The sequence below is a fragment of the Rutilus rutilus genome (assembly GCF_951802725.1).
Source record: "Rutilus rutilus genome assembly, chromosome: 13".
Classification (NCBI taxonomy): Eukaryota; Metazoa; Chordata; class Actinopteri; order Cypriniformes; family Leuciscidae; genus Rutilus; species Rutilus rutilus.
In genome coordinates, this window is record NC_140218.1 from 24,212,356 (window position 1) to 24,228,445 (window position 16,090).

General features: G+C 38.1%; 1 protein-coding gene across 1 annotated transcript; it reads left to right on the forward strand.

Moving 5' to 3' along the window:
* Positions 1-14,182: 14,182 nt before the first annotated feature.
* Positions 14,183-15,795, forward strand: bhlhe23 (basic helix-loop-helix family, member e23). The gene has a single exon (XM_084427864.1). The coding sequence runs from the start codon at positions 14,474-14,476 to the stop codon at positions 15,155-15,157; it is 684 nt and encodes a 227-aa protein (XP_084283990.1). The 5' UTR covers positions 14,183-14,473; the 3' UTR covers positions 15,158-15,795.
* Positions 15,796-16,090: the final 295 nt, after the last annotated feature.

The window sequence follows — 16,090 nt, forward strand, 5'->3', positions numbered from 1 at the left end:
TTAAAACTTCATTTGATGTTCCAAAAACCAGCAGGAAAAAAAGGAATTTCATTTAAATATTTCAGTGATAACTGAGAGAGAGAAATACGGGGGAAGATTTTTTTTTAAAGTGAAGAAGCAGTTGACAACATCAGCCCTGCTTCTTACTGTCTTGAAGATTTGAAGATTGTTTCAAAGCTTTCTTCAAGTGCAAAACATTGTGGAGTCTAACAGCCAAAGTTTTAATGCAGGACAAAAATGGTACACACTTCCACACTTAAAGATCTGATCTGTTAGTTGAATGGGTTTAGTGCTGCTGTGTGTGAGTGTGTCTACTCAAGCGTACGCAAGTTGGCAATTTTCAGGCTTTCCATATATGGTTGTTTGACCTACATATTCAGATCAGATACACACACAGGCATATACACACATGCACACGCAGGAGAGAAACTGTCCTTTCAAATTACACTCTTATGTTAACTCGCATATATGTGAGTGTGTGTGCTCTCAAACCGGTTTCTCGTGGGTTTATGGCATATTTAACACATACTTTTCTGCATGTTTCAACATTCCCAGCATAAATATTTGATGAAAACCCTTTAGATGTAAGTGATGATGTTTAATTAATAGTTATTGGCAAAACAGAGCTTTTTGAACATCTCCTAGAGTTGGCCCTTAGCTTTTTAGTTTCTGATAATATTGATGTGCTGGGTGTTATAGAGACTTTGAGCTGATGAGCATGACTTCTTTAAATATGCTGTCCGATCTCCCGCACAGACTCGTGTGCGCACATACACAACCCGTCTGTTGTAGAATAATAATCATGGCAACTTCCAACACACAACATTTGCAAAGTCATCCCACTGTTTTCCAGGTTGAGATGACGATTAGTGTGTGCTGGCATGTTCATAATAGTGAAACTATTTAATAATACACCAAATCAGATAAAGCAAGGTGTAAGAAGTGTGTGTTCAGGTGTCTTTTGATGTGTGTGTTTCCAAGGGAGAGAGAGTGTGTTTGATGGAATGATGCGGCGGCGTTCATCGGGGGAAACAACAAGGCTCTTCTTTCAAACCTGAGAGAATGGGCTAGAGAGTATGAAAAGAGTGAGAGAAAGAGAGTGGGGGTCCTAAATGAATAAATAAAAGCCATAACCAACCTCTAGTGCTGAACAGGAGCACTTTAAGCATTTTAACAAGAGTGTCACTTCATTAAATATTGACCTCCTGTCTAAAAACTCTCTGTAGGAACACTGTGATGCCTCACTATGACTAGAGGACAGAGAGAGAGAGATGAGGAAAGTAAAGAGAGAACCAGAGTTGCAAACAGATGGATGGTAGCAGGATGAAAGTCAGTCATCGTATAAAGACACACTCACAGTCAGTCATTATCTTCGTATGTGTGTATGAGGCACATGTGGGGTAGTGAGGGTGTCTGTACGGCAGATATTTACTTTTTACTAAAGCTTTTATGAAGTGACGAGAATACTTTTTGTTCACGTGTGCACCACAACGCATGTGTGTGACGCTGACGCAGGAGCATCACAATTTACAATGCGAACAGCGTCGGAGAATAACAGAGAATAAATTGTTGATAAAGTAGTTATTTATGTGTTTTTGAGCACAAAATGTATTCTCGTCACTTCATAACATTAAGGTTGAACCACTGTTACGTCCCATGGACTATTTTAATCATGTCTTTACTATCTTTCTGTGCTTTGAAAGTGGCAATGAGATTGCAGTAGACTGTATTACACTTGATTTGTGTTCTGAAGGTCTTACAGGTTTGGAATGACATAAGGATGAGTAATTAATGACAGAAATTTTATCTTTGGGTGGACTATTCCTTTAAGTGTAGAGAAAAGCGCTATATAAATGTAAAATAATGAAGCTAGCCTGTTTATATACTCCAGTCTAAGTACTTTGAAACTGTTTGAATGAGTTGTATTTTGTCAAAATGTAATCTTTATTTTTAGTAGTATAATACAGTATACTACTATACTGTTACAGTACTATACTGTTAAATTTACAGTAAACGAGTAACATCAACATATATATTGACTAGTCTATCGACGTATGCATTGAGACTGTAGGATGGTTTCAAACTATTTTATTTAATATTTGTATTTAATGTTCATTATTATTTATGTTATTGAGTTGCCACCACAGTTCCTGACAAATCTTGTCACAACTACCATATTTTGGATATAAACATGTATTAGGTTACATAGGGGAAATTTGGAAAGTAGTTCCAATGTTTTTATAAATAAGAGATGGTGTTAGCAAAACATCAGGACACAGGAAGTAATATTAAGGAATATCCTGACATTGAAGTAATATTTCTTTAAAGATATTGAGGTTTTGGTAAAACAAAGAAAAAATGAATGAAAAGATACATCCATGTTAAGCACATTGAAATGATAATCTGATCAAATGTTGCTAGTTTAAAACCTGTTTGGCTCTACCGTGTCTTATCAGTGTTTATTTTATAAAACCTATAGTATATTTATTTTAATATCCATAATATTTTGTATCTCAGATAAGCAATGAAACAATACACAATAGTAAAAAATGTCTGTTTACCATTTCCTCACTATTACCTGAAGTGCTTGTTCACTCCCCGTTATATATGTTTGGTTTTTTGCTCCAGTAGATTTTGGGATGAATTCAGTGTGACCTCTCTGGCCTCTTTGACCTGTTGTCACCATGGTGACCGTCCTGTAGCGAGCGCCTCATCAATCAGACGCAGTGACAGCTCATCTGTCCCCGGCAGCGCACTCACCAGGGCCTCCAGCCAGATGTTTGTGCGTCAGGAGAAATGGCTCCTCCGATCAATGGTACGTACGTTCAGGAATAGGAGTTGACACGGTCGTAATAGTGTTTCAAGGGCTCAGTGCGAGACAAATTATTATGGTTTTAGTTTTTCCATATTCAGAATATTTGTGTATTTCAATCACAAATGCCATGGAGGTTCTCTGATTATGGTTTAGCAGTAGTACTGTACACCTGCAATTTAAATGGGCAGAAATTGCACAGCAGCCTGCTTTGAATGAAACCCTCACATTTTATAAACATTTAAATTACAGCTCTGACATCAGTCACAAAACCATTTGACTTCTGCTTTGTTTATTATCTAAAAAAAAAAAGCGAAATAAAAAAGGAGCGATTCAAGAGAAGGTCACACGTCACACCACTGAATAATTGTTTTGTTTTCGAACAAATTGTGAATTTCACCGGCTGATCCTGACCTGATGCGGTTTTCCGCAGTCTCCGGTTGGAAGAGGAGCGGGGCGCTGCTCCTTTAAGAGGTTTGAATTTGACTTTAAAGTGGGTCACAGTAAAAATATCTTCAACAATTATTCATGCAGCCCTCCCTCTTTTTCTATACCTCCTCGACGACTCTTTAAAATCTGCATGGTGCTGCAGTGCCGGAGTTGAGAAGCTGGAGAGATGACTCTTTTGTTTTGTCACAGGCGGATCTGATGAAATATTGGTGAAACAAACTGTTTCTTTTGCAGTAAATGTCTGCACTCATCCTGCGATTACCATCTTGCCCACATCCCGCCTTCTGTGCTAGCAGTTGTTGTTTTTACCATCCACTGTTTTGATGCTGAGACTGTAATAGTGTGTTCTGTCCACATTGGGCACAGCTCTGAGATATGACCCAAATGACGTGCCCCTCGGCCAATTGTGTACCTTGTTTCTGCCACGTTCAGGTGGACGGCGTCGAGCATGCTCAGTCGGCGCGGGGCTGCGCGTTCAAGAGCGGCTAAGCATGTGATTAGTGCCGGAGTGAATGGTACAGCACTGCAGCATATGTGAGTCTGTCTCTCTGCTCCCTGTAGGTTTAAACTGAACATCTTCAAATTAGTCAGAGAGAGATCAAAGCAGCCCTCGCCATCCTCATCGAGAGGAAGGCTTTGAACTTCCTCCTCCCTCTCCTGTGTGTATGTGTGAGTACGTGAGAGGGAAAGAGAGCCAGAGAGAAGGGATGAGATGGGATGGTGTGCTGGTATGGAAATGAGTGAAATCTCATGAGTGTGTTTCTGAGAGGTGAGAGAGTTTCTTTTTGATCACGTGTGTGTGTGTGTGTGTGTGTGTGTTCATGTTCATTCTTGCACAGATTTTATTCTCTGGAATTCATTAATTACTTGGTTTCTTTTTGTTATGATTTCAGCCATTTCATTATTTTGTACCTCCTTCTGTAAAGAGAAACTTGTCAACTACTATCTGCCCTAAATACAGTGTGGTACTTGTATTATTCTCACTTGTAATTCAGCTAAATGTAAATAAATATATTTATAGGCATGCTTTTAAAGAGCAAAAATAGAAAGCAAAAGATATAGCTCTTTTAATATTATATTATATAGTGGGCCTTTGAAGGTTGCGTTGGACGGTATATATTATTAAGAGAAACTGGGAATGTTGATATAGGTAAATTAATTAACCACATTTATAAATATATTGTATAAATCACATTCATTTTGTTGTTCCAGAAGTGTCAAGAACAGTACTTAAATGTATAATTACACTTTAACTGTAACACATTAAAATAGTTGAACCTAATGTTTTTCAATAAAACAATAGGGTTTGAGAAAAAATAATTGATATATTAATAATATTGATTATATTAGTATAATCAGTTTATGTCATCCTTTTTTTTCTATATAAAATGTATTTAATATTTTGAATGCAGCTGATGAATTTTTCATTAATGCACAGGACAGTAAAATAAAACAAAAATAAACACAAAATATTCAATCATCTGAAAAATATCTGAATCTGAGGACTGTTATGAAAAAGAAAAGCTGTATGTAATGCACAAGACAGATGCTTTGTTAGAATATATTTCAAATAAATGGTTGATCTGTACGATCTACCGACCATGTCAGATTCTGATGTTGCAGGGATTCACTTCATACGAGCAACACATTCAAAAACACTCTGCTTGCCTCTGAGACAGATATTTGACATCTACAGGTCACTGAATAGAATAGAGTATCATGAAAAACTGTATGTCACATGTTAGTTAACATAAAAACAACCGAGGAATTCACTACGATGGCATATTCGCACCCTCTCTTTTTTAATATTTAGGGTGTTTTTGTTCCTGAGCCCGGGTTCATTTCCGATCCTCGCAGTCCCACATTAGAGAAATAATCACATTTATGCAGCTTATTGTATTTTCGTGTTTGTGAAATAGCAAACTGCAGTTAGAAGCTTCGCTCTAATGACCAAAATTAAAATTCCAATGAGAATTCACATGAGGGAGATTGTGCTGCTAATGGAAGCCTTACAATGATCCAAGAGGTTCAAAGAGTGATGAGCGACAACCTCAAGTGAATTTGATGAAGCATTCCCACATCTTACGCATCTCTCGCTTCTTTCAGTCTACACCTGCCTAAACACATATATTTAAAAACTTGATAATTCACACCGAGACCGATTGAACAGCCTCAGTACAGTGTCACAAAGATCATTTGACACTCATTTTCTGGGAGTTAATGCAGCTCTTGGCAGCTGCTGCCCCCTTGAGGTCCCTGGACAGCACTGAGGGATCTTCAGTGGGATTCACAGTCCTCCTCAAGTGGCATGTCACCTTGGAGTAGTCTAGCCTGCGGTTGCTGTGGCAACAGGGAGCAGGGATCAATTGCACCGCGAGCGTGCCAGTACATAACCGAGTCATGTATTGTTTTGTACTAAATATATTTTCCTCTACGGAGGTCGTAGTGTTAACGTTGTCTTTACAAGCTCCATGAAAATCGCGTTTAGAAAAATGGTCCTAAACAGTACCAAATTAGGGTTCTTCGACTTGTAACAATAGCAGAACCCTTTTTGTAAGGTTCCATAATGAAAGTGCTATATAGGACCTTAATGGTGTTATAAATAACCTTTTCAAAAATGTTTATTTTCATTAATATTAGTATATTAGCATCTTAATATTATTAATACTACTATTATTTTATATATTATTTATTAATGTGTTTTTTTTTTAGTCCTCTATCTGCTTGATTTTATATCTTGTTGCCTCTGTTTTCAAACTAAAAAAAGAAAAAGATTGATTATGGTAATTTTTAAGAAAGAAATCATTTACCTGTTGAGAGTGTGTTGGCAGTCTGTGTAGTTGTATAGCTGAGCTCCAGAAAATCAGTAATGAGGAGGCTTTAACAGTTACAGATTTGAAAAACAAAAAGGCTGCAGTAAAGAACCCTAAACTCCAACACAAAGAACCATTTCAGCATATTAAGGGTTCTTCAGGACGATATGGTTCTAAATAGAGAGAGAACCTTTTTTTTTAGAGTGTACTTTAGCTTCAACCACTCATTTTCAAGACCAACTGTCTTATTTATCTCTGTGTTTGTGGTGGAAGAGCAGAAAATGTTGTGTTTACCGTTCTCCACTAACTGTGATCATGTGACCTATACTTTGAGAACGTCCATTTAGATGAATTATGTTGTCTTCTAAATCATCCTAATACTACTCCTTAACCGAGCGTTTTTGCTTTATTGCTTTTGTTGTTTATGCTGGCGTTTGTCATGTATGAATGATGAATTAATGCTTATAAGATCCTTTTGTCAGACTTCTTGGTCCGTGCACCAGTAGTCACCTAGCAACCACCAAATAAAAGCGCGAGCATTCTGTTGCTTGTGCCGTACGTGGTTTCTTGCATTACTGAGCCGAGACATCCCCTCACGCTCATAAACCTGTGTTTGCCATCATTATGGAAATGTGGACGGAAGGTCAGCGGCTATTATATGGACGAGAGATTATATTCCATTTGCTTTTTACTCTCAGGCCTATTTTTCCCATGCTCTGTGGTTGTGATGTTCAAAGCCAGAGGGTTTATGCAGCTTTTGTTAGCCTATCTCTTTCGCTCCGTTGGAATCATGCACACACTTAGATATAACATCACACCCGAAATGACTACACATGACTACTTTCTGATGTGGAAAATGGTTTGAAGACACAGACAAAAATGGGAATGCTCTGAAATGTGCCACCTCTTTCACAATAGCCAGGGAGCCCTATAATTTCACGGCGTGTTAGGGCAGAGGCAGGAGACGTCTCTGGCGGGTGTTTGGCTGGAGGGCCCCGGAGCCTGATATCACACGCCGAATGATAACTCTCAGAGAAACGCTCGCCTCTGCTCCAAAAAAAAAAAAATCTCCTGCTGATCACACGCTGCTGCCGCCTCGGCAAAGGGAATAGCCTGGAACAAGAGAGATAAAAGAGGTCAGTCTCTTTGTTTGTCCACACATCCATCCATCTGTTTATCTGTCTTTTCAAAGCACTAAGCACAACTGCTGTGTGTGCTATGAAGAAACATCAAACAATCTTATTTTTTATATAAAATCATATTTATTTACACGGTTTACCTCCCAGGTAGGTATAGTTTTGTATTTTTGGATATTCCGCATCCCCAGTGCAGTGCGCACATGTAGACAGTCTGTGTATAGGGGTTTTGCTGCAATTAGTATTATTATATTTTAATGATAGTGCTCTTTGTAGTGTGAGGATGCATTTTGAATAGCTCTAGTGTTTTCACAACACAATCCAGAATTGTTTTACAGCAGCACCCCCTTGTGTATTATATGAGAAAGCACAGATTGTCCTCTCCATGGATATATTGTTGTTTGGCTTTCAAATCAATACTGAATTTTGAACAGAAACTGCAAATCTGAAATAGATAAGCAGAGAGAATATTCTCCCTCCAACAGCAGCGGTAGCTCGTGTTTAAGTCTGAGTAATGCACAAACCTGCTCAGTTAGACTCAGTCTAGGACAAAATCTTAGATTTTATTTTGTTTATTTTTATGTTAAAATAAAAGTAAAAATAACATAATAACTGAAATAAAATAAAATATTACAAAACTCAACTAAATGATAAGTGACATTTCATATTTTTTATTTAGTTTCACCTGATGCACTAAAATAAATAAAACTTAAATAAAACTTAAATAAATAAAATAAAATATATAGTGTAATAAAATAATAATAAACTATATAGTAGCCTAATCTTTAAAAGATTATATCATAATATAAAATTATATAAAAATATAAATTATATATATATATATATTTACTCACCTAAAGGATTATTAGGAACACCTGTTCAATTTCTCATTAATGCAATTATCTAATCAACCAATCACATGGCAGTTGCTTCAATGCATTTAGGGGTGTGGTCCTGGTCAAGACAATCTCCTGAAATCCAAACTGAATGTCAGAATGGGAAAGAAAGGTGATTTAAGCAATTTTGAGCGTGGCATGGTTGTTGGTGCCAGACGGGCCGGTCTGAGTATTTCACAATCTGCTCAGTTACTGGGATTTTCACGCACAACCATTTCTAGGGTTTACAAAGAACGGTGTGAAAAGGGAAAAACATCCAGTATGCGGCAGTCCTGTGGGCGAAAATGCCTTGTTGATGCTAGAGGTCAGAGGAGAATGGGCCGACTGATTCAAGCTGATAGAAGAGCAACTTTGACTGAAATAACCACTCGTTACAACCGAGGTATGCAGCAAAGCATTTGTGAAGCCACAACACGCACAACCTTGAGGCGGATGGGCTACAACAGCAGAAGACCCCACCGGGTACCACTCATCTCCTCTACAAATAGGAAAAAGAGGCTACAATTTGCACAAGCTCACCAAAATTGGACAGTTGAAGACTGGAAAAATGTTGCCTGGTCTGATGAGTCTCGATTTCTGTTGAGACATTCAGATGGTAGAGTCAGAATTTGGCGTAAACAGAATGAGAACATGGATCCATCATGCCTTGTTACCACTGTGCAGGCTGGTGGTGGTGGTGTAATGGTGTGGGGGATGTTTTCTTGGCACACTTTAGGCCCCTTAGTGCCAATTGGGCATTGTTTAAATGCCACGGCCTACCTGAGCATTGTTTCTGACCATGTCCATCCCTTTATGACCACCATGTACCCATCCTCTGATGGCTACTTCCAGCAGGATAATGCACCATGTCACAAAGCTTGAATCATTTCAAATTGGTTTCTTGAACATGACAATGAGTTCACTGTACTAAAATGGCCCCCACAGTCACCAGATCTCAACCCAATAGAGCATATTTGGGATGTGGAGGAACGGGAGCTTCGTGCCCTGGATGTGCATCCCACAAATCTCCATCAACTGCAAGATGCTATCCTATCAATATGGGCCAACATTTCTAAAGAATGCTTTCAGCACCTTGTTGAATCAATGCCACGTAGAATTAAGGCAGTTCTGAAGGCGAAAGGGGGTCAAACACAGTATTAGTATGGTGTTCCTAATAATCCTTTAGGTGAGTGTGTATATATATATATATATATATATATATATATATATATATATATATATATATATATATATATATATATAATAACAACATTTCATTTAATATAAATCTATATAATAAAATCTATAACAGTAGCCTATCTCAAAATCTGAAACATTTGAAATGTCAAAAAACTAAAATAACAATTAAAATAACACTGAAATAACACAGATTAGGATTAAAAGATGAATTATGTAACCCTTTTAAAATCTAATCTTCAGCATTGCTATAAGATGAATTAACACATTTTAATATCGAGGACGCTTTTTGTAAACAGAATTTAAGGTTTGAAGCTTTATAGTCCCCCGGTAGTCAATAATTTTATCCTTTAAAACTCATCTTTGATCACCAAAATAACATATTTAAACGTTTATTACTGTGACAATTATTTCTTCATACCTTAACCCTTAAGCAGGCAAGAGTAGAAAATGATGAGCAAAAAATCATTTAATGGTATTTTTTATATCATCTGGACTTAAGTAAAACATATCCAAAAGATACATTTCTGTCCAAATATCACTTCTGTCACAAAATATCAAACCTTGAGACTCAGACCTTTCTGACAATATTTTGTCAAGATTAAAAAAGGTTTTCATCATAAATTATGAAACATGATTACGCCCAAAAGGGGTGGAGCCAGAGAAAATAATTTAAACTACCGTTTCTATGGTAACGCAACGTCCAATTTCAAAACGGTTTTCACAGGATGAATTCTGAGTTTGTAAGCTTTCAAATGATACCTAATTTATGATAACTACTAAAATATGTAATGTAATAAAAAAGGTGATAAAAAGATAATATTATATTTGAGAGGATAATATATATATATATATTATACTTTTTAGAGGATAATATTATTTTATAATTTTTTATTGACAAATTCTAGATTATATGTTTTATTATGAACTTTTAGCAAGTTTCAATTATTAAAAGTGTGTGTGTTGACTTTTTGTGACAAACGCCAGAACTCCTGTTATGATGTAGATTTTTTGAGGTGCACTCTTGTCATAAATTCATTTATTACTGTTCCTACATAATTCGTAACAAAAAACAGTGCTAAAATATCTATTTAGGAGTCTTAGACCTTTCCAACGATATATAGTTTGTCATGACTAGATTAGGATTTAATTGTAATATAGTGAATTAAAAACTCAAAATACAAAGATGGTCAAAATTAGGGTTAATCCCTTTTTTATACCCTAAACAGGCAACGTGACTCAGGAGTCACATATATTTCAAAACGTGCTAAATAACAACATGAACAACATATTCATTCATTTTCTTCTTCAGCACCTTAAGACAATGTTCACAATTAATGTTAGCAGTATTATTATTATTTTTCCAGAAGAAAAGTAAGTTTAATATATATTTACTTCCCTCAAAATCTGAATGTCCTGCACCACCGGTAGCCATGTTGGATTTAGGTCAGGCTGACTAATTTATCACAAAAAACTTGAAGCAAATCATGTGACCAGCATACTCAAGACAGGCTGTGATAAATGATAAAAGGATTTGATGAAAAAATCGTTCTTATGCCCCAAAAAAGACAATAAAACCGATGTGACTCGTGAGTCACCTTGCCTGTTTTAGGGTTAAAATAGCTTGACTATAACAACACCCTTGATTTATTTAGTATACAAGGAACCATGAATATGCAAATCAGCTCCGCCTCCACTCACTCACACCAGCTCAGAGTACCTGATCCACTCTGTCAACTTTACTGCACAATGGCAAGTGTAGATAATGGTTTAATTCAGCCATATACACTATATTGCCAAAAGTTTTGGGACATCTGCCTTTACATCCACATGAACCTTAATGACATCCCATTCTTAATCCGTAGGGTTTAATATGGAGTTGGCCCACCCTTTGCAGCTCTAACAGCTTCAACTCTTCTGGGAAGGCTTTCCACAAGGTTTAGGAGTGTGTTTATGGGAATTTTTTACCATTCTTCTAGACGAGAAGGCCTGGCTTGCAGTCTCCGCTCTAATTCATCCCAAAGGTGTTGAAGTCAGGACTCTGTGCAGGCCAGTCAAGTTCCTCCACACCAAACTCGCTCATCCATGTCTTTATGGACCTTGCTTTGCGCACTGGTGCGCAGTCATGTTGGAACAGAAAGGGGCCATCCCCAAACTGTTCCCACAAAGTTGGGATCATGAAATTGTCCAACTTTTCTTGGTATGCTGAAGCATTAAGAGTTCCTTTCACTGGAACTAAGGGGCCGAGCCCAACCCCTGAAAAACAACCCCACACCATAATCCCTCCTCCAGCAAACTTTACACCTGGCACTCCAGAGAACACATCTCCACTGCTCTAGAGTCCAGTGGCGGCGTGCTTTACACCACTGCATCCAACGCTTTGCATTACACTTGGCTTGGATGCAGCTACTCGGCCAAGGAAATCCATTCCATGAAGCTCTCTACTCACTGTTCTTGAGCTAATCTGAAGGCCACACGAAGTTTGGAGGTCTGTATCTATTGACTCTGCAGAAAGTCTGCGACTTCTGCGCACTGGGAGTTTACGTGGCCTATCACTTCATGGCTGAGTTGCTGCTGTTCCCAATTGCTTTCACTTTGTTATAATACCACTAACAGTTGACCGTGGAATATTTATTAGTGAGGAAATTTCACAAATTGACTTATTACACAGATGGCAACCTATCACGGTACCACGCTTGAATTCACTGAGCTACTGAGAGCGATGCAATCTTTCACAGATGTTTGTCGAAGCAGTCTGCATGCCCAGATGCTTGATTTTATACAAAAAAAAGTTGCTGTTTGGATTTAAATAGACAAATGCTTAATAAAAGTCTATGATTGGATCATTATTGCAGTGATTATTATGATTCAAGCATGTTATACTGTATGATTGACAACAGTTCTTCTAACCCTAATTTGATAGATGTGTAGTTTTCATTTCTTAAACAACCAAATAGGAAGACATAGCATGGCCATATTCCAGAATGACAATGGCTGGGTTTCCATCCAAACATGAAGCGAATCTTTTCAAAGTTCGCAAAAAAACAAATGCGAATTAGGTGCGTTTTCTTCAAGTTGTTCAGCGGATGATGGTGGTATTGGTAACCTAGTAACCGGGCAGTGTATAATAGTATAATGATATGTTAAAGCCCGCCCGCAAGTTGGCAGGATTGGTTACAACATGTTTGTGACTTGGAGAACAGGGGCGATTTCAAAACGCGTTTTTGAGAGTCTTTGGTAAACTGCAGTTTTAAGGAGAAAATAGTGTTGACTGATGAATTTGCACATGGTTTGTCTTTAAGCATATTAAAAACACCACATAGAAATACAAACAACATTAAACATACTTGATTTTCACCACAGGGTATCTTTAATAACAGTTGAATGGATTATCAACATTAAATAGTGTTTTATTGATTTTAATTGTGTATTATTACTCTAATAACTCTAATACTTGATGTTTTCTTTGTTTTGGAATTGTACTTCTCTAAAATGAACACAAGATGGCGGTGCATCATCTTTGCATTAATTGTTTAATAAAGGGATCAATTTCTTCCTTTGATTGGCTCTTTGAATGTTTTATTTTTTTCTAGGAAGAGTTTAAATTAAAACAACTGTTAAATGATAGTTGCAGTTTGTTTAATAGGTTTAAAATTAGGCTATATTTTTGTTTCTGTAACACAGTATCCCAAGAACTGTGTTATAAACGACCAGAAAGGCCACCTCAATCAAAGTTGAGATTTTTCCAGACTGCAAAGATTTTTTGCCATCTTCACATTTGTTGTAACTGTAACCCATCCTTGGGTTTGGCTATAGGTGCTGAAGCTGAATTTTGGCGATGAGATGAATCCCTCACAGCACGTGTTCTCTCTCATTCACTTCCTCCGTGTTCAACAAGAGACACACGTCAGGTCAGATGCAATTAACATAATTTTCCCTGCACGGTAAAAGGAAAAATATTATTGTGAAGATTTTTGAGCTAGAGAAAACGTTGCCATTTGCATTGCTTAAAATTTGTTGTCTATATTCAAATGAACATCGCGTCCATTTTTGGCTAACCCGGAACTTCTATTGGTTCCCTCAGGTATTTGGTAGCCTATGGGTTTTAGCTGTAGGCTATATGAGTAAAATAAGGTCTGTGGTTAAAATGACTTAAAGAGACTTAAAGATCTATTCAATAGTACAGATAAATACTACAGTAAATATTGATTTCTCAAGCAGGTCCTTATGGTAGCCTAGTTGTAGTCTTTATGTTGCAGCTTGTTAGTTTCTTTACAATTCGTGCTTGAGGTTTGACTGTGTGTGTAAATGTGTGTCTCTTCTAGTAATGTAACCACAGATATTTTATTTTATTTTATTTTGACTATTAAGACCAACATTTTTTTTTTAATCAGAAAAAGGCAAATATTGATCCAGTTGTAGGATTTCTAACTGAACCTCTCTAAAATTTGTATTGGAAAACTTTTTGTATCCACGGTACAATAAAAAAAATATATATATTCAGTGATACAATAGGCCTATTCCTTAAAAGATAGCCTTAATTTGTCACCCAATTAGGGTCACCAAAAAGGTTGAACGTGGCAGAAAACTTTTTTTTACACTATAAAACAAGTTGTTTTGATCATTAGTTAAGATATCGTCGTGGCAATACTGCGTTAATTTGGTGTATAACTGATACAGTAGATTACAGAATAATACAATGGCTGTTCACTACAATGCGCCTGCCCTGTATTACATTATGCCATCATTTGTTCAGCAGTTATCATTGCTATAGTTACATTTAGGAGCATGGCAGTTTCTAATCTTCTTAATTAAAACGCCCTCCTGATTGGACAGAGTGATAATCCCGCGGGGCCTCGCGCTTTTACTCACTGGCGTGTAGAACTGCGAGCCAGTCTCAATCTGCCCAGGGCGAGGGCAAGACGCACTGCAAGAACGCGCGCAAGTTCAGACGAGGCGTCTAAAGTGCACACAACATCACTGTCTGCGCGGAAGAGCGTTACGCGAGTGCTCGACGTGATAGGGGAAGAAAGATCTCTATCAAAAAGTGACTTCATTTTCAACAACAGCCCTTTGGAGGACACCCACGAAAGAAAAGAAAGAAGACAGCGCGAGGAAGCTTTCAAGAGCGCGCTCGAAAGTTTTCCATCCGGTCCGTTTTTTGTTTTCGTTTTATTTATTTTCTCCAAAATGAATGCCGGCGAAGAAAACTTGCTGAAATCGATCAGCAACGACACCCTGCTGGACCTGACGCAGCGCTACGGACAGTCCGCTTTCGGCTTCGGCGCTGGCCACGGTGCTGGGAGTCCTGCTCGCTTCTCCCTCACACCTGCCGCGGATTTCCTCTCCGGTCAAACGGGAAAGTCAAACGAAAGTGGCGGAGAGCAGACCAGCGACGAAGACGACGGCTTCGACCACCTCGAGTCTCGAAAGAGAGGCGCGGGCTTCGACGATGATAAGCACCCGGGCGCTCTCGCCAAGAAGCCGAAGGAGCAGAGATCTCTCCGGCTGAGCATCAACGCGCGCGAGCGCAGACGCATGCACGACCTCAATGACGCGCTGGACGGCCTGAGGTCTGTGATTCCCTACGCGCACAGTCCGTCCGTGAGAAAACTCTCTAAAATCGCAACTCTGCTTCTTGCAAAAAACTACATCCTAATGCAGGCGCAGGCGCTGGAGGAAATGCGCCGGTTGGTGGCTTATCTAAACCAAGGACAGACTATAACTTCGCCGATTCCCACCTCGCTCGCGCCTTTCGGACAGGCGGCCGTGTATCCGTTTTCGAGCACGGCACTGGCCACCTGCGCGGAGAAATGCAGCTCGTTCTCCGGGACCCCGTCCAATCTGTTCAAACACTGCAACGACAAGCCTTGACTTCCACGGGCTGAACTCTTCCTGCTTCATCCTTATGTTGGTCTGAATTGGAACGGTTTTGTTGGGAATGAGCTTAGGTCTGATTCAGAAGCCCTACGTGTCTAAATAACTACGATGTGTCATCCTGATTTATTAGATAATACAAAAAATGTTAACTAACTGAGGCACACAGTATTACTGAAATAAGCTTTTAAACCCCTCAATTTCTAAAGCCTTTCTGCTTTCCCCCCCAAGGATTAAAAATGATTATTTGTGTGAAAAACAAACAAACATAAAGAAATTCTATGTTACTTGCTCACAGCTTGCGGAGGATTTATTTCTTAATTCAAACCTTTTCTCTTCCGTTGTGGGTGAACTATGCAATTTACTGCAATTTCCCACACTACAATAATTCTTAACCTGCTTGTCAGAAATTAATAAACGGAAGATCCATCAGTGTATTAAAACGGTGTAACATTCTCAGATGTTTGGCCTAAAAAGATTTTGTTTTTGTTTTTGCACAATTCACTTGATTGTATTGTACAACTGTGAAGAACTACTTGATCAAGCCTACAAAGCATCTGGTCTCGTTGCGACATGAGTTTCATACTGTATAGCCTATTGTTTATATGTCTTTATAATTAAAACGTATATCTATGACCATCTCTGTTTTTTTTCTTTTTCTCCCAAACTCAATTATTTTTTTGCTACTGCTTTTGTTTCATTTCATAACCATTAAATGATTTAAAAAGTCTGTCACCTATTGATGATCCTAAATGACCAAAAATTAAAGCTTCAGTGATTGTTATTGGTGTTAGTAAACAGGGCCTAGCACGTGTACGTACCAACACAAAAGTCTGCCACGCTTAGGTTCAATTTATGTAGGCCTATTGAAGGTTTGTGTCACGATTCTAATGTGTATTGAAGTTGTAATAAATGAGACCGGTCTCTGGT